General features: G+C 34.8%; 3 protein-coding genes and 1 non-coding gene across 4 annotated transcripts; 1 reads left to right on the top strand and 3 right to left on the bottom strand.

The window, feature by feature from the left end:
- LOC109186125 (sodium/pyruvate cotransporter BASS2, chloroplastic) lies at positions 1-4,438 on the bottom strand. Its single transcript, XM_019336036.1, has 13 exons — positions 4,032-4,438; positions 3,808-3,928; positions 3,256-3,379; positions 3,110-3,151; positions 2,913-3,026; positions 2,744-2,806; positions 2,410-2,537; positions 1,659-1,740; positions 1,320-1,371; positions 837-934; positions 591-749; positions 320-409; positions 1-244 (listed from the first exon to the last, which is right to left on the bottom strand). Exons 1-13 carry the CDS (start codon positions 4,138-4,140, stop codon positions 167-169), a joined length of 1,260 nt encoding a protein of 419 aa, XP_019191581.1. The 5' UTR covers positions 4,141-4,438; the 3' UTR covers positions 1-166.
- A 1,961-nt stretch (positions 4,439-6,399) lies between these two features.
- Positions 6,400-9,888, bottom strand: LOC109186777 (nucleolar protein 56-like). Its single transcript, XM_019336914.1, has 8 exons — positions 9,635-9,888; positions 9,084-9,298; positions 8,825-8,982; positions 8,307-8,494; positions 7,984-8,236; positions 7,613-7,761; positions 7,343-7,477; positions 6,400-7,005 (listed from the first exon to the last, which is right to left on the bottom strand). The coding sequence occupies exons 1-8, from the start codon at positions 9,837-9,839 to the stop codon at positions 6,650-6,652; spliced, it is 1,659 nt and encodes a 552-aa protein (XP_019192459.1). The 5' UTR covers positions 9,840-9,888; the 3' UTR covers positions 6,400-6,649.
- A 4,779-nt stretch (positions 9,889-14,667) lies between these two features.
- LOC109186778 (SWI/SNF complex component SNF12 homolog) lies at positions 14,668-17,591 on the top strand. Its single transcript, XM_019336915.1, has 2 exons — positions 14,668-16,761; positions 17,198-17,591. The coding sequence occupies exons 1-2, from the start codon at positions 15,185-15,187 to the stop codon at positions 17,250-17,252; spliced, it is 1,632 nt and encodes a 543-aa protein (XP_019192460.1). The 5' UTR covers positions 14,668-15,184; the 3' UTR covers positions 17,253-17,591.
- Positions 17,592-23,644: 6,053 nt separating this feature from the next.
- On the bottom strand, positions 23,645-23,718 carry TRNAR-UCG. Its single transcript has one exon. It is a non-coding gene; the product is annotated as a tRNA-Arg (tRNA).
- Between the last annotated feature and the right edge of the window lie 841 nt (positions 23,719-24,559).

Raw genomic sequence — 24,559 nt, forward strand, 5'->3', positions numbered from 1 at the left:
TTTGTAACAATTATACCAAAACTTCTAAAATTTGGTGAAAAATAAACTACAAACATTTAGTAACAATAATATACCCAATTAACTACTCACTCTATGTAGTGACAAGCTACTCATCCTCTAGTCTAAGATTTGATAAACACAAACACACAGGAGAAGTAGCAGACTTCTATTCCTTGAAGTCATCCTTGTCATCAACGCGAATCGCCTGGTTCCTCCAGTAGACGGCCAGGGCGCTTCCACCGAGCTGTGAGAATAAACGATGAAATTAGATCAGAGACGAAAGCTAAACGATGGATAAGCTCGGGTTTACGCGACCTACCGCCATGCAAACAACGCTCACTGCAGAGGGTACAGCAACTAGCGGGTTTTTGAAGTGCTTTTGTGCTAGTAGAAATCCTAGTGCAGAACTCTGGGAACGTAACACCAAATGACAAGCGTTATCACGGGGAATAAATCATTGTACACACAAGGAAGCTTCTGATAAGAGCGATGATAAGAGGAATTGAAGCATGTGCTCCATCTCAACTAAAAGCCTAAGTTGATTGTTGGATTGCACATTAATGGTTATATGCTTAACAGGGCCTTATTACCTGCATCCCGCATTCAATTGAAATGGTTCGGGAGGTTGATTCGCCAAAAAACAGCTTTGAGATCCAGTAACCAAGAAAAAAGGCGGCAGCATGTAAGAGGGCGACTGGGAAGAGTAGTTGTGCGCCCTGAGTTTTCAAGACATCTGCAACTTGCCCGATCTAGAAAAGATACAGAAGTTTAAATATGGTTTCAGAGAGAAAGTGGTTGAATGAATTACTAAGGGATAGCCAATGTTGTAGACTTACTGGACTTGCACAGAGAAGAGTTGTCAATATAACTCCAATTAGAGGGGTAACTGTAATTATTTTGGATGTGAACTTGGGGAAATACTCATTTGATAACACTGCAAAACAAAAGCCGAATCCAAATATACCACATCATTAGATCAAAGACACTTTTGGAAGAACCAGCTTGGTTGGCGTGAGTGGCTGTGCACTCTCATTTCTTAAGAGAGGTCGGGAGTTCGAACCCCCTCTCATATGGAAAAACCATTCTGGCCAGCACTTTGCCCCTTAATAGGCCGGACCAGTGAGAATGCGGATTAGTCTGAGTATAGTACAGGTTTAAAGGTGCCTCCTACAGTTAGGACAAAAAGACACTTTTGGAAGTATGAAGAATAAGCATTAGTGTTCTACCCTTTTTCGGTTTTTCCCTCGCCACCAATGCTCAAGTGTTCATTCAGAATGGGAAAAAAAGAAGGAAAAAGTGATATTATCCGTAAAATGTACCTCCAATAATAGTTGGTACTAACACAACCTGGAATGTGCTGATGGCAAGCCCCTATAAAATTACCAAAAGCCAATTAGTAAACCAAAAAAAAAGTCTTGGAATAGCAAACAGCAAGAGGTTAGGGTGCAGAGTTGAACAATGGAGAAAATTGGCTACCAGAAATTCTAATCAGCCAATATTTTCATGATTCCAAACACAGCAAAGCATTTTACCAATCCTTTAACTATCGAAGTCACAGATCATCTCCTTGAAGATCACTACCGAGCTTCATGGAATTTGCGTCTTTACAGACTAATACTGGTACTAATGCCATAAAAGTCAAGCATTCACATACTTACCACTGCATCAACAGGGACAAGCTGACCAGCCAAAAGCATAGTCAGTAGTGGAGTCATCAGAATAGCCCCAATAGTTGAACACCTACAAATCCATAGAAACGTTAAGATCCTCAATCCTATATTGAAAGCAATTTAAAAGTAATTTTACTTCAGCAAATTGCATCGGTTCATAAGTCAAGAAAAAACATTGGACTCAGCAATCCATGTGTAGTTTCTTCCCGGAAAGCATCCATTTCTACAAGGCTATACTAATGAAACCCTTTATCTAAAGGTCAGGTTGTGTAGATATTCCTTCCCTCCAACCCTTCATGCAGTGTTGAGGTGGCTGACCTTTTTTTTTGTCAGATCATGAGGTGTCCTGAGCAGGCCCTAACTGTAGGAGGGACCTTTAAGCCCGTACCATACTCAGACTAATCCTCATTCGCACTGGACCAGCCCAATTAAGAGGCAAAGTGCTGGCCATATTGGTTTTTTCCATACGAGAGGGGGTTTGAACTCCCGACCACTCTTAAGGGATGAGAGTGCACGGCCACTCACGCCAACCAAGCTGGCTATTGAGGTGGCTGACCTTTTGTCCTTTACCCAGACTTTCATTTTCTCCAATTCCAAATTCTCCCATCGGCAATCTATTATCCATTACTTACTTTCATGAAAGTAGTAAACGGGGCTTGCCAAGGTTATTGATGCATAAGCTATGTTACTATTTTAGCACAAAGGTGCGATTGAATAAAAAGATGAGAACTAAGCTTACGTTGTCATAAGAACAGATAGTGCTACATTGCCCTTCGATATAAAAGTTGCGACATTTGATGCCTGTCCTCCAGGACAGCATGAAACCAGGATAAGACCAGTTGCAAGGGGAGCAGACAATTTTAGAGCCTACAATTTATATACCAATCGAAGTAAGAAAATGGTTATTAACAAATATTCCATAATAAAAGCCATAGTCTAACCACAATTGGGAGTTTCAAGAATATGATGCTAACAACTCATCATCATAACAATAGGTACAAGGGTAACATTATATGGAGTATAGGCAAAAAGAAGAACTATGATCAATGAGAGAAAAAAAAAAAAATTAATACCCTTGAAATGGCATAGCCTAACAGTGGTTTAATTAAGTATTGTGCCAAAAATCCTACACCCACCTGCAAAAACAAAAGAAATGAATAGGTACTGTTCTTCTGACAGTGCACAAACAGTCAGAAACGGGAAAATAAAATCAGGAAATTGAATCAAGTTACAGCTTATTACAGTCCATGGGTTCCGCAGACAGCGTCTGAAGTCATCAAAAGTCAGCGTTAATCCCATCGAGAGCATGAGGAATCCCAAACTAAGAGTGAAAAGGTCAGTTTCCAGCCAAGTCACCTGTAAGACTAGTATGTCTCTATTAGCTAAATATTATTACGTGTAAAAAGTAATTAAACTCAGAGACGGGTTGTAAATTTTACCGCGGAAGGCTTGTAGATACCAATGACAGTACCTAATATAACCTGCCAAGTTAAAAAGAATTATGTATTTCAAATCATCCAAATACCAAAAACTCCTTCTAAGAGCAGACGAAACATTCCCGATTGTATGATGAACCAGAACATACCCACACAGGAAAAAGTGTTGTCAAAGTCTCAATGATTCTTTCATACTGGCTCATGCCACTAGAAGAATCACCTGGAATATCTCCAGATACATTTGTAGCCGCCTTGCAAGAAAGTCTTAATTTCCTAGTTTCCATAAACAAACATACTCTTAGATAATTCCCAAAGCTGATCATACTGAAATGGGAAAACTTGAAATAAACAAGTACAGGGAACTCCCAAATGTCTGGATGTTGTTAAAATAAAAAGGAATTCTTGAAATTCAAGCAGAAGGCAAAGATAAGGAAAAAAAAAATCCCTTCCTCCCCTACAATTTTGTTGCATATCTTTCCCCATTTTCTCTGGAAAATTCAACAGTGCCAAAAGCTTACTTTACAAAATAATGTGCAAATTGCAAATGCAGATGATCAACTCCTAGTAAAAGGACCATATTGGGATAACAAGCTACAAAAATCAACTACTTATGATTTCTCTGAATGCAACTATAATGCTATATTTTATGCATATAAACATAAACTTTTGGCAATATAAGTTCAACACTTTCTTTAACTTACCACAAAGCAGGGGTTTTTATAGAAGAAAGCTTTAGCATTCCATCAACTGAAACTTGCGGCTTATTTTGAATCCTCAAGCAATTTTTCTTAGGCTCAGTTTTACTAACCCCATCTCTAAAACCTGCAAAAGCAACACAAGCAATCAACTCGAATGCAAAAAAACCAATAATGGTACAATGATCAATGGCTGTTAATCACGTGAAAATAAGCAAAGAAACAATTACATAAATGGGATTGAATCCTCCTGGGAGAAAAACCATGACTTGGTTTCTGAGAAGGATCAAACGACAGAAATCTAGAGTCTTTTCCCACAAATCTTGAAATAGAGGCCATGGGTTGATTTGATGAAGCTGCAGTGGGGAGTTTTGTGTCCAAGGTGAGTAAATGAACAGGGCTTTCAGCTGGAAAGTGAAGTGGAACAAGGAAGCCAAGGGGGAAAAGTCACAATCTCAGTCTCACGGAGGATGAGGGTCGGGATTGAAGATATTTGGAGGTCGTGTAAACCAATGAGCCAGCCACACGATTTTATTTCATGCTAATCCAAAATCCTTGGCGGGTGGAATCGACCCGGGAATCTTTTACTATTTTACATGCGAAGGGGGTGCACTCGATCCATGTCAGATTCCGACATGGCTGATGGCTCCACCCTCCTAGTGGTAACCATATGATCTTGGAATTAGAAAAAGTTTTTAGACTTTAGACTTTAGACTTGAGTGGATTTTGCTTTTTTTGAAGTAATAAATATGGAGGAGAGAGAAAATTTAGGGATGTCCTGTAAAGAGTGGATTTTTGTAGACTTACGGAAGAGAGAGAAAATAAAGAAGAGAGGCTCAGTTTCGCGCACAGACACAATTCAACCGGGCGCGTGTGGTGGACGCGCTGACTAGCGCGTCAAGAGGCTTGCTTTTTCTTTTTTCTTTTTTTCCTCGCAATGCATCATATTGTTTTTTTTTTTCCTTCTTATCTCCCTCCTCTCTATCCTAAATCCCAATTGACATCTCAAAAACTACCAAAAAATCCACTACTATTGAGGATAGTTTTTGCACAAATTTTTAAGAGTCAGTCAAGTAAGAAAGATGAGGAAGAAAAAGAAAAAGCAATAAATGAGGGTGGTCGCCAGTTGGCATCCACTCTCAACGCATCCAGTGAGCGCTATTGGTGTGCTTTTCTGTTTACTTTTTTAATCAGTTGGTAGGGTCCACATTAGAAGACAAAACTCACTTCTCCCGCAAGAACCTTTGCCTCCTCTCTCCACTTCTCTCTCTTCTACATAGGATTAAAAGCTACAAAAACCTCCACAAAAACTCTATTGTGGTTGCTCTTAGTTTTTATGAGTCAAGTAGGAAAGAAGATGAAGGGAAAAAACAAGAAAAAGAGAAAAGAAAAAGAATGAGTCGCTCAGGCAATCTCTCAGTTAGTCAATGTCATTAACTCTACAAATTAGAGAAGCTCAAATCTCTCAGTCAATGTCGTTAACTCTACAAATTAGAGATTTGTAGGGGACACCCTACATATACACACTATTTGCCTCAAATGAGGTTTGAACTTTACACCTCCCACTTAAAGGAGCAACTCGATACCAATGGACTACAAGCCACTTGGTTGAGAAGCTCAATCTCTAATCTAGAGAATTCAAGTGCCCAAACTCTAACTTGTGGAACCCTAACTCCAATATATTGTTAGAGTCAAACTCATACCCTGCTCCTAGAGTGCTACAATTGTCACACTATGAAGTGTCATCTTGTTATTAGATATGTAGATTCATTAAATAGTTTTTATTTTTTTTTAATTCAAAAAATGGCTAATAAAGATTAGTAATTATAAGGGTGAAAATCATTTTTCTTTTTAATAAGGTGAGTAATTTATGTCTTTCATATTAATAAGGCGATATTAGCATTTATTCAAATATTTTTTTATTCTTTTATATAATTAATTTTGTAACTAAAATATTGATCAAGCTTAATTAAAAGATTTTTTATGTCTGAATACATATTCTATATTACTTTATTCACAATGCTTGAACATGAAACATTAGAAACAATAATAATCTCCTATAGCTAAGTGTCATTTAGTAGAGCTACACAATGTAATGTGACAAATAAGAATTGCTCTACCAAAATCAACTTTTTACATTAGTATTGAGTTAAAATTAGCCAAACAATCTCTTAAATTTCAAATTGAAAGTTTGGCACGGTATGCCTTAGAACTTGAAGTTTGGAACGGGCTCCCTTGTTTGGCTTGGCAGAGAACACAGATTATGGAAATAGATAGGGTTTGTATCTTTTTAGAATTTAAAAAATATTTTTAAAAATTTTATACATCATTTTTTTTTCTTAAAATCTGAGCAAAATCCCCCTACCTTAAGGTTCCTATCTTCGTGAATTAGAGTGTATTATTAGTACAATAAATAATAAATGTCCATGTCAATTAGAGTTGTTCTGCATGCATGGGTAAAAGAGCCATCAACGTACAGATACTCAATTACACTACTGAATTTTCACCATACAAACCAATATATCGAGGGACGAGGATAAGATCTTCATTCACTAATCATTTTCAAAAGTATAACATGAGCAACTCACACAACATGGGGGTTCAAAAGAAAGCTTTAAGATAGCAGTTGGATTACAGTGCAATATATCACCATTACAGATGAAACAAAGAATTAAAAACATAGTTAAGCAGTCAAACTCATTTGATTAGGGGTCTCTAGCAAACATGATATAGATTTGGGTAGAATAAAGTAAAGAGATAAAATATCATAATAATACCACAGAACAAAGAGAAAAATTATATGAAATACAGGCATGGCCTTTCAAAATTTAAGATGTAGCTCACAGTATCATTCTTCATTTTCAGCCTTTGACTTTTTCTTTTTCCTTTTACCTTCAGTAGCTGTTTCAACTTCCTCTCCCTCTTTCTTACTCTTTTTTTTCTTCTTTTTTGTACTTCCATCCTCATCTCCGGTTCCATTCATACCATTTGCATTTTCTGCACCTGTGTTGTTTTGCTCCTCTTCTGCTTTTCGCTTCTCCTTTTTCTTCTTCTTTGGTTCTTCAGATGCATCACCATTTGTATTACCAAGTTTATCTTCTTCCATGGGTTCACTATCCTCCACAGCCTTGGATTTCTTTTTCTTGCTTTTCTTTGTGGACGACTTGCTAGGTGTTGTGTCCACATCCATAGAAGTATCGGCATCTGCAGCAGAAGTAAGAAGAATGATGAAATTAAGAGCACACTGATTGACACCAGTAGAAGAGAGAACTTCTATGAATTGGCTCTATTTGGCTAGTAGCTACTAGCTTATTTTAAGCTCCTCATGTTTTACCAAATAGAGCTTATAGCTTATTTGTAGCTTAAAGCTATAAGCTCAGAAATAAGAGCTACCACAAATAGCACCTTGGTTGGGTATGTGCAAAGTTTAAATGCCAGCAAAAATAGAAATGCAGTTAGTGTTGTTGTTGTTGCCATTTAATTTTTCTTCTCTATATTCAAAATACTCTGCACACTGAGGGTGAAAAATTGCATGGCATACCTTTACTTTGGAAATTTTCTATAGCAACTTTCATCACATCTATGTTTTTGCGCGGTGCAACACCCTTATCATAAAAATCAAGCCGCTCCTCAACTTGTTCACGGAGTTTCTCTCCAAAGGTTGTAGTATTGTTATCTGCAAAAATATAAATAAGTTCAATCCAATGCATTAAAAACAAGGGGCAAGAAAGAGTCGGAGCAGAAGGATTAAGTTATGTTTTAAATATATAATAATGGCTGTCTAAAATATACTAGTGGAACCATGACTAACCTAAGAAACAGTCCAAGCGCGAAGCAATAGAGCATTTGTTTGCAAGATATCGTGCCATTCTCCCTTTGTTTTTAGCAGAAGCACGGCCTATGAAAGAAGAATGAAATATAAGACCATATTTGGGTGTGTTCCCTTTGGTCTTCAAGGCCCTGAATCAACAATAATGTGGGAGTAAAATGGTTAAACAGGATTTATTTAGCAAATACAAAAGGCAATGCTAAATTAAAAGAATATAGTAACAAACGTCTAGTCTGTTATGCAACCAATAAAGAGTGGGAACTGGTCTTCAATTGCCATTTCCAAAAGCATCATTAAGAATAGTACATGCAGTTATTTAAACAACAGTACTACAGTAATGTGCAGTACAATACCTAAAGAGTGCCTTCTCAGCACCGAGTATCTGAAGGGTAGAAGAAGGGCATTTGGCAAGGTTTGTAAGACTACCAGCATGAGATATTAAACGGGCTCCAACAACTTCACCAATCAGGGCAGCTAAATTTGGTGCTATGTCATGCATCTTGGCAACCAAATAATCATAGAGGCTCTTCCTATACTCAGAGAGATCCATTACTCTCTGCGCAAACTGCTTGACATTAATCAAATCAATTGGAGACAAATCATGCCCTGAAAAACAAACAGAGACTCAGGAAAACAGTCAACATACACCTCCTCTACAAAATCTACAATATCGTACCCATGGATGCTTTTGCAGCTTCTACTATTTCCTTTGCTTTATCTTCATCTCCAACTATTTCAGTTAAGGCTGGTAAGCTGTCCTCAGATAACTGGGATTTGTCCTCAATAAATTTTGCAAGTTTGGCATATAGATAATTATCATTAATAATCTTCACAAGTTCCGGGAAATGCCAAGAATACCATTCTCTGCATTAAAATTATTAATATAACTGTTCAGAAAACATATGCCAAAAACATTCAGCTTTAACTTATTTGTTGGTGATCCATGAAAGGGGAACTTAGGAACAGAAATTGCACAACATGATTCTCAGACTTCAAAGTTTCCAATTAATGAAAGAAATAGCAGAAATAATGCAAATATATAAAGGCATGTCAACCAGATGCCGGTTGCTACGGACATAAATTGCGATGAAGGATTAACATTAACAGGGAAGGGTACAGACAGAAGGTTGAACAGCCTAGTATCAACTCATGCAGGGACCATTTACAAACCATGAGATGGCAAGAAATACATACCTGACTCTCATTGAGAAGGTATTTACATCTTTATCAAGAGTATCAAGCAAGAATATTGCTTGAATAACCATATTGTCGACCCGATTAACATTGAACTTGACCTTTGCTCTGCTATAGCTGTGTCCCAAACCCAGCTGAGCTTTCTCCAGGTCACCCGGCTACAATCATAAAAAATATAACAAACAAGTAAAGATTAAATATTTAAGGATAGTGTATACAGGTTAACAGATAAGAGGACAAGGTAAGAGAACATGCAAACCTTTAGGTTTTCAATAAACTTCTCAAAATGCAACCTCACCCCTCGCAAAAGCTCTAGAACAAATTCATTGCTTTGGCAAGGAATTTTAGTTTCTTCAAATATATGTGATCCAAGCTTAGGCTCTGCAAGGCCTAAACTGAACTTAGCCTTCTTACTCTCTTTTACCTTTGGGAGAGTAAGTTCCAAGAAGTTCCTTAGCTCATCTGTCATTTGCCCTAATAAAAACAAGCATAAAAATCCAAGAAATCAGTTCTCTCAGATAAAAACAAAACTACTAAACAAAAAATATAACCCTCCATGATTCCAGGAACCCATTTTTCTTATCTTGATCAACAGCAAAATAAAAACCAAACAAATCTCCCCTTGCATTGCTACTGTACCATACGAAGCTCAGTTTCAGCTCAAATTAAAGCAATATGAAAGTATCACCAACAATGTAGAATTTAAGCAACTACACATGCAGCTAATAAACTACACACATTATCCAACATAGAAACGCGGATTTATCTTTGCATGTAGAGAGAAAGTTTCGCTTTTTTCAAGTGTATTACCTTCGGAAACGGCGTTGCACTGATTCAGGGCATCGAGAGCGGACTCGAAGGGGTTAAATGCAACGAGTTTTACAACTTTACCGAAGCGATTGAGATCGGAGATTGACTTCCGGACAGCATCGGTGCTCTGTCCGATTTCGTCAAGCCCGTGCGCCAGGAACAGCCCATAACCAGAGGCCGACTCGTACAACAGGTAAAGCGCCATTTTTGTGTATCAACTCCGAGTGAACTCTTTTTCCCACTGCATTTGTATTGTATATACCTGCAGTAATAGCTAGGTTTAAGCAAAGGTAGTAGTTTGCAATGTAGTCCTTCAATTATCGTCTAGTTGCAAGTTAAGTCACTCCAACGAGATAATTATTTTTTAATCTCAATATTTCGGTATAATTACAATTCCGGCCCCAATTATGTGTTGTTGTGATTATAGGGATGTCAATTGGGCTGGGCGGCGCAGGGGTGGTGGGCATACTCCCCATCCGCACCCCCCAACTTTTTCTCACACTCTTTGTCTTCGTCCTCATTCTCGTCGGGAAATCGAAAATTCTCCCCATCTTCATCCCCACAGGAATTATTCAGTGACGAAGAATCATCAACCTCATTTATAACTTATAAAAAATATTTAAAATTTTAAAAATATTTAAATAAATAACTCATATATATTCATCTTCGACTTAAAGTACTATTAAATACGGAGTATTTTAAAGGGAAAATTGCATATTTGGTCCATGAGTTATACCCAAGTTCCGACTCAGTCCCTGAGTTATGACTGTATCTATTTTTAGTCCCTCAGTTATGAACGAAGTGGCACATTTGGTCCCCAACCGTTAAAACTGACGGATTAATTAAAAAATATTTAAAATTTGAGGGGTAAAGTAGAAAATTCACATTTTATTCTCCTTCTTATATCAAAACCACTTTCACAACATTATTTTTCACTTTTTAGTCTCTGCAATTCTAAAAGCATTTCAATAATTTTAGTATGACTTAGGAACCTAACTCTCGTATAACAAGCTTAAGACTTAGCACAAAGAAACAAACACTTGATCATTGTCTTTAGACGTGTGAAACACACTACATCCTATTAATTTTTAATTTTCTCTACTAAGCAACAAAGGTAATCAAACCAGAACTTTTGAGATAAAAAATGATGTCAAATTTTTTAGGTTGTTTTTATGAGAAATTCACCAACGGAATAACCTGAGATTTTTAGTATGTAAAAATCTTTCATATGCAGTAGTTTATTAGTCAATAATCGTTTTTAGAAGTTACAAAAATTTTCAGAATTTTCATAACTGAGTCTTAGGTTCCTCATTCATTATTCTGGTTTTTAAGAAGACATGGGAGGTGATGAATATATATATATATATATATATATATATATATATATATATATATATTCTCAGAATAGTGATTAAGTTATTGCAAAGCTTACGAAAGAATCTTATGTACTAAAAATCTCAAGTTACTCCCTTGGTGAATTTGTCATAAAAATAACCTGAAAATTTGATATCTTCTTGTATTTCAAAAGTTATGTCTTTGATTACCATTATGTTTAGTAAGAGAAATCGGAAACTTTTAGGATGATGTTTTTACATGCTTGAAGACAATGATCAAGTGTTCTCTTGTTTGTATTGAGTCACAGGTTCCTTGTACGAGACTCAGGTTACTAACAAGTCATACAAAGATTATTGAATTGCTTTTGGAATTGAAGAACCTTGAAATAGAATGCTAGAAAGTTGAAAATAATGTTGCAAAAGTGGTTTCAATATAAGAAAGTGAATAAAATGTGAATTTCCTACTTTACCCCTAAAATTTTAAATATTTTTTAATTTTTCCGTCAGTTTTAACGGTCAGGGACCAAATGCGCCACTTCGTTCATAACTGAGGGGCTAAAAATGGATACGGTCATAACTCAGGGACTGAGTCATCACTACCATTATAACTCAGGGACCAAATTCACCATTTTCCCTATTTTAAAACATGTTATCCCAAAGATGACATTTCATAAGTATGACATACCATGAAAAAAATGTTTCTAAAATTATATACTCTATATATATTATATACAAAGTAATGAGTTTTTTTTTTTTCACTTTTGGTCCTATGACTTTAGTGTCTCTGTCAACTTAGGTTCACAACTTTCACTCCTGACTTTGGTTTTTTTTTTTTTTTTTTCCATTTTTAGTCCTTCCGGCCATCTGAGCAGCGAGTTTCAACCGGAATTAATGAATTGCCTTGTATATTTAGATTTTAGAAGGGTAAATAAGTCTTTCACCATCAATTAAACAATAAACAAAAGAAAAAAGAAAAATTAAAGTCATCAGCTCATCTTCTTCTCACCGTATCTGCATCCTCGCACTGTAAGCAACAAAACCTCTACAAAGTCTCATCTTTCCTGCTAATAGCTGGTTATCCAGTTTAGATGAGTAACAATCGGTCATGAAATTCTCTACTTTAATTTACTGGCTGCCCTAAGTTGTGTTCATAGTAACCCAGTAAACGAACAATATAAACGCTCCCATAATTTTAAACTTTCGTTTTTTAGAATAAAAGATTTGAATTGTAACTTTTAGGTCTTTGAATTCAAAGACTACGCTTGCTTGTTGCTTCTTGAATTTTTTTTAATCCGTTTTCTCCTGAACATGTCATATTTTCCAGTTCTTCCCAACTTAAAATGCCTGCAAAATTATTTTTCACCTCTTAATCACCAACGCTACTAAACAAATTAGCCACCAATCTTAGTGATGCCAATTCGATTAACAATGACGTTTTGGACTGCCTCAGTCTGAAAACAGAGGCGGCGGCAGTGTTCAATCCCGGACATGGAGTCTCTCACTTCTTTCTTTATCACATCTTGTAGCATCGCCGAGAACTCTAGGCTAAAGAGTCGTTTCTCCGCCGTTGGAGGTGAGCCAAATTGGAAGCTTCCATAGGCTTGAGGCAGAAAAGATGGTACTGGTGGAGCCATTTGAGGAAGATAAACTGGAGCCGGGGATGGTTGGGATACAGAATGCGAAATTTCAGAGCAATCAGATCGACTTGATTTGAGTTAGGGTTTGTAGAGATTTTGTTACAGTGAGAGGATGCAGATACGGTGAGAAGAAGATGAGCTGATGATTTTAATTTTTGTTTTTTTTTTCTTTTGTTTATTGTTTAATTTATGGTGAAAGACTTATTTACCCTTCTAAAATATAAATATACAAGACAATTCATTAATTCCGGTTGAAACTCGTCGCTCGAATGGCCGGAAGGACTAAAAATGGAAAAAATACCAAAGTCAAGCACTACTTATGTCAAGAATGAAAGTTGTGAACCTAAGTTGACGGAGACACTAAAGTCATAGGACCAAAAGTAGAAAAAACTCACAAAGTAATACATATATGTGTATGTTGTGTGGCTATAACGCATAAATAAGCATATATATATATATATATATATATATATATATATATATATATGGGTCACGATATGGTGCAAATGCCTGTCCAGGTGTGAAATGCGAACTATCCAGCGCGCGCCATGTGTCCTTTGGTGCAGGTGAATGTGTTATATGTGCAAGTAGTTGGTGCACATATGCAAGTAAAAAGCGCAAGTAAAATCACCTACAAGTGCATGTAATTTTGCTTTGTTAACATTCATTGATCTGGTGCACCTACTTTCACCTACAAGTGCACATACTTTCACCTAGGTGCACCTAGTTATAACTATAGCTGCACCTAGATCTGGACACATGGACCGCGCTGGATTGTTCGCAGTTCTCTCATGGGCGCGCGGTTCGCACCTGAACGTGAGTATGTATATGTATATATATATATATATATATATATATATATATATATATATATATATATATATATTCGAGGACGGGGCGGGGCCGAGAGATACTCCCCATCCCGCACCCCCCGTCCCGCGCAGGAAATTAAAAAGTATCCTCATTCTCATTCCCAGTCTTCTATTTATATCCCCATTATCGTTCTCGTTGGGATAGAAAGTCGGGTTTTTTGTTGGATACGAGTATAATTGAAATCCCTAGCTGTTAACATATTATTATGTGTGTACAATTAACATATTATATGTCTGTTGTTACCACGTTATGTCTTTATAGTTCACATGTTATGTGCCTTCAATTTATTTACAAATACATAAATTGTTAATTATAAATAGAGTAAATACCCAAAATGATCCATCGACTATAGCTAAATTCACAAATTGGTCCTCGACTTTCAATTTCAACCAATTAAGTCCTTAATTTTGCAATTCTAACACAATTTGGTCCTCTATCTATTTGACCGTTTGTTGACTGTGATTTTTGAGGATATATATGTAATTTCATGGTCCATCGTCGGGTTTTTAAGGTTCTGCCGAAAGCAATCTACCATCCGGTTGCCTTTTTTCATCCTCCCTTTGGATTCAATGTATTTGAGTTCGTACCAGAGCGAAGAAGACGACATGTTTCCGAACCGGTGCAACGTCATCCTGGAAGCCTCTACGTGCTCCAACGAGAACTGAAGGTTCTTCTGGAGATCGTCGATCACGGTCAACAAATGGTTAAATAGATGGAGCACCAAATCGTGTAAAAATTGCAAAGTTAAGGACTTAATTGGTTGAAATTGAAAGTCGAGGACCAATTTGTGAATTTAGCTATAGTCGAGGGACCATTTTAGGTATTTACTCTTATAAATATACAATACATCAACTATAAACACATAATTTTTGTATCAAAATTTATAATACAAAATGCACTATAATCCATGATACGGAACATAAGAGTACGCCTGATGAGATCGGATAGAAATGTATTGAATGAATGTAATTACAAAGATATAAATCATAAGTATATAATATACAAAAAAATTATAAAAAAAAATTAGGATAGAGAGTCACTCAAATACATAGAGTCCTAATATGCCTGACTTAGGGTATCTAAAATGCTTCTATCAATTTTTTTTCCAATTTATGAGCTAAAGAAAGACAAAAAACATATGGCAAAATTTGCATAACATAAAGAGAACAAATTGACATTTTTGCCATGACTATGACCGTCCATAAACCCGGTATTCATTGTAATTACGCGTGAATTGGAGGGTATTGTTATTCATAGGCGCCTTTCCTTTAAAACAGACCACACGAGGGGGGAAAGAGAGGGAGAATCAATCTCAGTACTCAGATGCAACAAGCGAAGCACATAAGACGGAAGAAACCAATCCACGCTGCTTCTTCGTCCCATTCTTTCTCTACTATCAGTAAGATGCCCTGATTTTCCTTGCGTTAAAAGCCCCAATTTTTAATTTGAATGTTAAATTTCCCAATTTTCTCTTCGGATTAAAATTACTATTCTGACATTTCTAGGTTGATAGAATTTCCTTGAATGCTCCTATTGTTTGTAGGTCCGTGGAGTTCTTTAATTGTTTAGGGTTACTTTGTCTTTCCTCCCATTTTAGCCGGAATTCATGTTGCCTTGTTTGGGGGTTTCGGAATTAGGTTGGAATTGATAGATTTCTAGCTATCCGTTTGCTCTTGTTGGATATATGCAATCTAGATTAACTGAAAATGTCAATGAATAACAACATCAATAGTAATACTAATAGTAATATCCCTGTAATTAAGAATCCCGGTTTGGGTAATCCCCCCGGGGTGGTGCAAATGCAAATGCAAATGCCTCAATCTGTGTCTGTAACCCAAAACCAACCGGCACCCCATCTTCTTGCCCAGTCTCGTGTGCCCCCTCACTTCCCGGGTCATTTCCAGCTGTCCGAGCCTCAAACGCAGGCGTTAGGAGCTCAGGGGCCTTCTCATTCCCACTTCCAACCTCACCAGCAGCCTCAGTCTTTTCACCACTTTCAGAATTCTGCTGCTAATAATGCTAAAACGGGTGCCCCTGCGCCTGCTGCATCTACGCCCAGTGTGGCCTCTGCTGGTGTGTCTGCGAAAAGGGTGCTCCAAAGGCAGCCTTCCCGGGCTACTGGGCAAGGCCAGGTGACGGGTCCAATGTTGAAGACCATGGAACTGACTCCCGCTGCACGCAAAAGGAAGAGGAAGCTATCGGAGAAGCATATCCCGGAGAAAGTGGCTGCTATTTTGCCAGAGTCTGCGCTTTATACTCAGTTGCTGGAATTCGAGTCTCGTGTAGATGCTGCTCTCGTGAGAATGAAGACTGACATCTTGGAATCTCTTAAGAATCCTCAGCGCATACAGAAAACACTTAGGTTATATGTCTTTAACACATTTGCCAACCAAACTGGAGCTAGTCCCGAGAAGGAACATGGCCAGCCGCCTTCCTGGTCACTTAGGATCTTTGGTAGGATCCTGAACAATAAAACTCCTGCAGTGAAGATGCAAGAAAAGCCAAGTCCTTCAGATCCAAAGTTTTCATCTTTCTTCAAGAAAATCACTGTATATCTTGATCAGAGTCTTTATGCAGATAATCATGTGATTTTGTGGGAGAGTTCCCGGTCGCCTGTGCTTCATGATGGCTTTGAGGTGAGGAGGAAAGGAGATAAGGAGTTCACTGCGATTATCAGACTGGAAATGAACTATGTGCCAGAGAAGTATAAACTTTCACCAGCTTTGCAAGATGTTCTTGGAATTGAAATGGAGACACGCCCAAGAATATTAGCTGCCATTTGGCAATATGTGAAGGCAAGAAAGCTACAGCTTCCTGATGAGACTTCATCCTTTATGTGCGATCCACCGCTAAGGAAGGTTTTCGGAGAAGAGAAGCTTAAATTCTCCACAGTAAGTCAAAAGATTGACGCACATTTGACTATACCCCAGCCAATACATTTAGAACACAAGGTCAAGCTGTCTGGGAATAGCCCTACCGGAAACACTTGTTATGACATACTGGTTGATGTGCCCTTTACACCACAGAAGGAAATGCTAACTTACTTGGCAAATTTGGGGAAGAACAAGGAGATTGATGTTTGTGATGAAGCTATTTCTGCTGCGATAAAGAAAATACATGAACATAATCAAAGGCGAGCTTTTTTTCTAGGATTCAGTCAGTCACCATCTGAGTTTATCAATGCGCTTGTTGCCTCTCAAGCCAGGGATTTGAAGCTTGTTTCTGGGGATTCAGTCCGTGATGAAGAAAATGAGAGGCGATCGGAATTCTACCATCAATCTTGGTAAATTTCTTTGCTAATATGCATTTTGCTTTTCCTTTTAATTTTTTTAAACTTGTGTCCTTAAGTTTTGCCTTGTGGTTTGCATCCGTTGTCTATTTCTTATATCATAGTCTCCAGCATTATATTGACGTTATCGTGAATATTTCATGCTATACATTCTCATAAAGTTCAGTTGTTGGAATAGCTTCGATTGTTTGGTTTGACCTGTCATTGAAAGTGTTTTTTTATTTTATTCAATATTGATGAATGTCCAATCCTCCAGTATTTTCGTGTTGGAAAATTCATTTAACTTTAATTTAACTTGCCATCAGAAATTGAGGGTTGCTGTGTGCTTTTGATACCTACAGGCTACAAACAAGTTTATACTGATATGTCTAAGACAAGTCATACAAAAGATGCCTTTTATCTTACTGTATTCTTTGTTTGCACTGTATAGGATTGAAGATGCGGTCATACGCTACCTGAATCGCAAGGCTCCTCCAGGACAATGACGTTACTGTTGGTTTTATGATTGCACAGCAACTCACCTAGTCGGTTAATCAATTAGCACCATTCAAACCCGCTCACTTTCTGGAGGCTGGCATGCCTGGAACTTGTGGTTTCTTGCATCGTATGTAACTCAACTTCTCACAGTTTGTAGACACCAGTGGTTTTTAGAAGCTGATCATGATGATAGTTTAAACTGCTGGTTAAGCGCAGCATTGAAGTGTAGACACCGGTGGTTTTTAGATCATTCACAAGCACTAGGCTATAGTTTCTTCAATTTTCCCTTTCCCTTTTTGTATGTTAACCTGAGGTTGAAGGATATAAATTTAAAAGTTTCTCTACAACTTCTTCAGTATCGCCATAACCTTGGATTCTTTTTGCCAGTTCTTTGACCACTTTTGTTCAAGAAAAACCACAACTTAGAATCCCAGATCACTTCTGAGATTTGCTGTGTTGGCTTTTCTAACACTTGTGTGCTGATATATCAAAGAATGGCTGGGAACCTTGGGGGAGTTCTTGACCGATCAGCGGTGATGAAAACTCCTTGTGCATTGAGTCATGAGTGTACAGGCAAGGGCCTCCTCCAGTGGTTCTTTCTGGGACTTAGGATTAGTCTGGCGTAAACTTGAAACGTAATGTATATAAAAAAAAAAAACAGCTGATCTGTATTAAACATCTTCAGGCATTCATTTTTTAGGGTGATGTTTGTCCATTGTCTCCTTTTGCCAACTGAAAATATGGCAAGATAAGTGTTGTGAAATCAATGGGAGATAGAAATTGTCAATTAAGTCTTCCCCTTTTGACTTTAATCAACCATCTAAGACTTGAATTTCTGTAGTGTATAATGCCATGTTTCACATTATATTCTTGCAAGTAAAATGTATAGGGACATTATAGTAGTCACTAATTGCAACCTTCAACCTTTCTAACAAGATTGTTATATATTTACATGAATATATTAAATACATAAACACATATTTATATACGACGCATACACAAGTGTTTCTCATATCCCCTTAGAAAGGGAATGATTCATTCCTATAAAGTCAAAGAATACTAAGACAAAAAGAATATGACCGCATATTATCTAAACAAATCTTGACCACAAACCAGCTTGTTGATGAAAAATAATCCCAAGGTCCCCAAGGCAAATATTATTGAGTTAGTGTATTGATATTAAGGGTAGTTGGCTTTATATTTTCCAACAATCCCTGCAAATGCAACAAGCCAATACAACCAAGATCATTCCTATCAACAAAAACTCGAGACTTTATCCTAGTTTTATTAGAATTCAAAAAATATATTTAAAAAAATCATTCAGTCAATATATTAAATATATTCTTCTAAGTTTGTATCCAGTTAAAATGGTTTATACTCCATAATTTTTATTACGGAGTATTTTATATATATATATATATATATATATATATATATATATATATATATATATATATAACTTCTTTAAATATAAAAATGGGTTTATAAAAAAAATATAAAAAAAATACTTGTTTGGTTCGCTAAAAGTAGAATACAAGGAATGAAATTCAATCTTACGGGCAAAGAGTAAAGGATGAATTTATATTTCATTGCTTAGTGTGGAAATTACAAGGATTTTGTAAGGAACTTAGAAAACTTTTAGTACCCAACGGAGTTTAAATTACTCATATTCTAAGAATTAAAATTTCAAAGAAAAAAAAATTTACCAACCAAATGATAAAATTTCAGCTTTATAAAATTGTTGAGAAAATAAAATAATTTAAATTCTCGCGAACCAAACAAACGGCTAATTTTTACTCTCAAGTCTCAACATTTTGTACCATATATATATATATATATATATATATATATATATATTTTTTTTTTTTTTTTTTTTTTAATTTTCAATTTTTAGTTTCACCTAATGGTTTGAAATGCAGAGTTAGGAGAAGGGGACTTGTTATTAGTTGTATTCCTTAGGCGCAACTAACAAAATTTATTAGTGTTTGGGTTTGTAACAAGTGATATATGATCCACCACCCTTTTCAATGGCCCTCTTTGACTTTCATACATCATTTATTCATTTTGGAATCTTATGCATATGCTGCTTTAAAATGTGACTGGTTTTTTTCTTTTAAGTGATAGGAGAAAGTCTGTAGTCATTAATCGATGGTATACACGGAATAAATTCTGTTTTGTAATTTTAGTCAATAAAGTACCACTCTTTGTTATTTGATTCTAATTGTACTTATAATATTTTAGACCTCTTTTACCATAGATCTTAGGTTTAATTATTAGTGATTGATTATTTATGCTATTTCCTTACAAACTTTAAGTTAATGGTGACCACTCTTCATTATGGTTGTAACTTGTAACAATAAAATGAAAGATGTAAAGTACACTAGTTATAGTGAGTATTAAATGAACAATCACATTTTGGTATTGATGTTTGTCATAGTATATATTTTTTATGCGCGATACGCAAAAATCGATGCCCAATATTAGTACTCTATATTAAAATCTTATATGTATTTAGATTTTAGATTTATATATATATATATATATATATATATATATATATATATATATATATATATATTGGAGTACGTACTATATAAGTTATTTTTTAATATATATATATATATATATATATATATATATATATATAAAATATCTATATATTATTACTATTGAAGAAGATAAAAAAAAAAAAAAAAAAAAAACTATATGGTAGATGCATGGCAACAATAGTTAGAAAAGATAATAAAAGTTATAACGGTAGTGATATTTTTGATTAAAATATTGTATAATACAACTCTTATCGCGTAATGTATTAAAAAAAAATTAACAGAAAAAGACGGACATAAATGAAGAGTATAACTTTAATTTACATTTATTAACTTTTAGATAATTGACAATCACGAATATTTAATATATACTTTTTAATTGATGTGTAACCCTACCACAATTTATATAGTTTTCTTTTGTTCCTCGTGTATAATAATAATAATAATAATAATAATAATAATAATAATAATAATAATAATAAATTAAAGTAGTAATGAGCACATTCATTGGATGATATAAGATCCAATGCACATTTATTTAATCAAACCTGCAGTTGGCACTTTTTTTGGTCTCTTCCCTTTGAAGTAGTAATGAAATGATTAACAATCATCTGCCAAGTCTTAGGTACATAGAAGTCATGAAAAAATAAATATAATTATTCAACGCAGTACGTTATTTAAGTTTTAAATTCCAAGATTAGGATTTATCACTGCTCCTGTTCTCAAAATTAGTAAAAGAAAAATCACGAGATATTTCTCAATTAGTCTATATGTCGCAATATTATATTTGATACTACGTATAAATTAAAGTGGGTCCATTTTAGTAGTGATTATACCAACAAAACAAATTAAAGTTGATATATATATAGGTCATTGTTCTCATGAGTCACAATGTTATATGAGTCCGTGTGGATAGATCTGTACCATTGAATACTTGAGACCAATGACTTAGATTTGACCAACTGTGCACTTCACTTGCATAGTTGGCCAAATCTAAGCCATTGATCTCAAGCATTTAATGTCACAGATCTGTCAACACGAACTCATATAACAAGATGAGCTCATTTAATCACTAGTGTTCCCGTGAGTCCACCATGTTATATATTATAGACCAATTAAGTCAATTAATCCTTAAAATAAAATAAAGAATTATTCTTTTGGTCCTTCACCCATACACCATGTTCACCTTCAAGGATTATTCCAGGGAAATTTATTCTTTCCCACTCCCTTAATTTATTGCCCATCTACCCTCCATTTAATAACACAATCATTGTTTAGGTACAATAATATATTGAGGGAAGGACCTTCTCTAGTTCTCTTCTTTCATAGCTTCTGCATTATAGCCTCCATAAACTTTAATAGTAAGCTAGCTAGGAAACAACCACAATTAAGTAGGTTTTTTTTTTTTTTTTTTTTTTTCTTTTTACAATATATGAGTAGTTGTTATTAGGTAAATTTATGGGAAATCAAGAAAAAAAAAAGTACGTATTTTGTGTCTGCAATTCGCAAATAGTACCTATAGGTAATCACTAATTAGTAATCATACAAGTAACATTGGCATTTGGCAATCAACATTTGAAGAATTGAATGTGAAGTATACTATTACATATGAGCATATTCTAGTTTTAGTAATAAACTATTGTAGCATTCTCACACTTAGTCATACTCTTTTAATTTTATCACATTACATTATTAGGTGTCATTTGGTTGCTAAAATTGGTCCTTCAATTAAAATTTTGTCATTTCACATTTAAAAAAAAAAAAAACAAGAAAAGAAAAAGAGCTAATATATAACTTTACCATTCAAATCTCTTTTCCTAACGTGTGTAATTTCTTCCAATATCTCATAAACTATTATAATCGAATGATCAAATTACATGTTGTCATTCTTTATTAAACAATAGAGTGACAATAGATTTAACGTAAGATTAATTATGACCATCAAATAAAAGGCGATGATTTAATGTTAAATTATTACATTTTTTTAACACAAAGTTCGGAAAAGTTAATAATGGGATTGCTAATAGCCTAATACAATTGCAAGGTGTCTTTGGATTAGGATTTTTGGCGAATAAGAGTCAAACTATGCGGGCGTGACTAGTGTTGAATTCAGATTAGTCTTAAAATGGTGATGATACTAGACATCGTATGCAAAAAAAAAAAAAAAATACTATTTAAAAAAAATGGAAAGTTTAGAAGTAATTCCAGGTAATATAATTCTACATTCATCCAAAAAAAATTAGCTTTAAATTCCAAAATTTGAAATTGGGGGACAAACCAGTATACCACTCCACAGTAGTACAGGTACAGGTTTGAAATTGCATTATTAGTAATGAGAATTGGTAGATGATGAAGTTTGACTTACAAAATACTCCATAGGAGTATGTATATAAGATTTGAATTTTGAATTGAATGATATATTTTCAACAAATATCGAGATACGTGATAGTAATTTAATTATAAATTTCACATTTTGAACTGAATAGCATATTTTCAACAAATATCAAGATATGTGAATGTGATAGTAATTTAATTATAACTTTCACATCTTTAAATTGCAGTTTAAATTCAAATCTGATTTTTTCTGTCCCTAATTAAATGTACTAACAGACAACCCACTATTCTTTTACAGGAACATAAAATGAACAGAAAACTATGACAATAAACACAAACCATTCTTTGTATCATTTGACATACTTAAGGCAAGTGTTACAAATATTTTTATTCGTCGATAAAGCAATCACTTGTAACATAAACTAATTTATTCAATGAAACCACGGTTAATAATACAAAATTAAGTACAAATAATAACATTGCCTTTTCAAATTTGCAAATTTCCCCATTTGATTGAGGCTTACACAGTATGAGATTGATGTTTTTTTTTTTTTGATGAAGAGTATGAGATTAATGATTGTTATATGTTCAAAAATGCAATTTAATAAAATCAATGTGAAAAGGCAGAAGTCAATAAGTCATCCATCTCAACATCATAAGTATGCCCATTCCCATTGCAATTTGGAAAGTTGGCAGAGCTATCCTTATCACATCAAAATGGATTTTTAGAAAATCAGACTCTGACATTTCCAACAAAAATAAAAAATAAATAAAATCAGACTGACAAATTTGAAATCACAGTCGCTCATTCGCCCTATGCAGCTGGATTTATTATTATTATTTTTTTTTACAAATAAATGTTAATATTTCACCTTCTTTTATCCTCATCCTCCAAACTCTTTCAACAAGAGTTATTAATGAATCCAACATAAATGAATGAAATTTGTTCGTGTTTGTTTCTTAAAATATATTATCAATACTTGTTATTTTAATACAATTGTACTTGGCATAAATTTGGTGTACATTTGTATTAAGGATGAATCGATAATATGATTTTAATTAATGCAATGTGTTTGTTGGTCCGAGCTTGAATCTTTTTAATTTTTAATGCTATCAAATTGATTATTTTGTGAGGTTTTTGGGACAATAGTTTTTTAAAGGAAATTATAGAGGCTTCATAGTTACGTTATCAATGAATTTAAAGAAATTAAAATCGGTGTATATCCGTACATGCGATTGTTCGAATTTCTATAATCAAGTATGATCTGATAAATAATCATTTGTTCTATCTGTACAACTGTGAATTATTGTGTAAAATTGTTATGAAAATACATTTTTATTTGAGCTTTTTATCTCTTAAAATTTTACTACTTGCATCGCATACTTTTGATTATTGCTATTTTACTTGATGAATGTTTATTCAAATATACAAATTTTATTAAATCCAAAAAAGGAACCATAGTTTGGTGGTTTCTTTTTTAATTTAAATAGTAGGTATGTTACTTAATAATTTGATTTAACGACCACAGTGGGAGTCGAACCCACGGCCTTCTGATCCGAAGTCAGACGCGCTAATCCACTGCACTATGCGGTCATATATTTAATTTAATTTTTAATAGTTTGACATTCCACCAAGGAATTAATTATCAAAATGGTCCCTTGACTATAGCGAAATTACCAATTTGGTCATTGACTATTTTGTTTGACGAATTAAGTCCCTCAACTTTAAAAATCTTAACTAATTTGGTCCTCCGTTTGTTTGACCGTTAGTCAACCGTTAACTTGGGACCAAATTGGTAATTCGCTATAGTGAAGGGACCATTTTGATAATTAACTTTAAGGGTGGCAATTTAGTTTAGTTTTCTCGAACCGAACCGTACCAAACTAGTTAGATTCGGTAATATATTGAACAATCGAACGATAATAGATTCTTGAATACCGAACGGTTTGGTAAAAACTCGAACCGAACTGAATTGTTCGGTGAAAACCGAACCGAACCGAATACCGTTTGAACTTTGGATTGCTATTTTGTTATATATTAGACTCTGGATATGGACTATGTAAAAACCATAACACATAATATAGAACTTTTGATAACAAACCATAAATAAATCAAATAAAACATTTACGAGAGATACCCGTGAGAATATGAGCTGAACGGCAGAGCAAGCATCAAGGGAATTGGATTTACTTTTTATTTATTTATTTATTTATTTATTATTATTATTATTATATTTAAAAAAATCAAACGGTATTCGGTTCAGTTCAATTTTTTACCGAACAATTCGGATCGGTTCGGATCGAACAAACGGTCAAACAAACAGAGGACTAAATTGGTTAAAAATTTTAAAGTTGAGGAACTTAATTGGTTAAAAAAATAATTAAAGACTAAATTAGTAATTTCCCTATAATCAAGGGACCATTTTGGTAATTAA

Source organism: Ipomoea nil, unplaced genomic scaffold (assembly GCF_001879475.1).
Source record: "Ipomoea nil cultivar Tokyo-kokei standard unplaced genomic scaffold, Asagao_1.1 scaffold1407, whole genome shotgun sequence".
Taxonomy (NCBI): Eukaryota; Viridiplantae; Streptophyta; class Magnoliopsida; order Solanales; family Convolvulaceae; genus Ipomoea; species Ipomoea nil.

What these genes read in the sequence shown, in the direction of transcription:
- LOC109186125 (XM_019336036.1), bottom strand. Translation starts at nt 4,140, where the DNA reads ATGGCCTCTATTTCAAGATTTGTGGGAAAAGACTCTAGATTTCTGTCG. An exon ending in ATAAAAACCCCTGCTTTGTG is followed by an intron (nt 3,380 to 3,807) that starts GTAAGTTAAAGA and finishes TATGGAAACTAG; the next exon opens with GAAATTAAGACTTTCTTGCA. An exon ending in CAATTGAATGCGGGATGCAG is followed by an intron (nt 410 to 590) that starts GTAATAAGGCCC and finishes TTACGTTCCCAG; the next exon opens with AGTTCTGCACTAGGATTTCT.
- LOC109186777 (XM_019336914.1), bottom strand. Translation starts at nt 9,839, where the DNA reads ATGGCGCTTTACCTGTTGTACGAGTCGGCCTCTGGTTATGGGCTGTTC. An exon ending in AGTTTATTGAAAACCTAAAG is followed by an intron (nt 8,983 to 9,083) that starts GTTTGCATGTTC and finishes TTATGATTGTAG; the next exon opens with CCGGGTGACCTGGAGAAAGC. An exon ending in GCGCTTGGACTGTTTCTTAG is followed by an intron (nt 7,478 to 7,612) that starts GTTAGTCATGGT and finishes ATATTTTTGCAG; the next exon opens with ATAACAATACTACAACCTTT.
- LOC109186778 (XM_019336915.1), top strand. Translation starts at nt 15,185, where the DNA reads ATGTCAATGAATAACAACATCAATAGTAATACTAATAGTAATATCCCT. An exon ending in GAATTCTACCATCAATCTTG is followed by an intron (nt 16,762 to 17,197) that starts GTAAATTTCTTT and finishes TGCACTGTATAG; the next exon opens with GATTGAAGATGCGGTCATAC.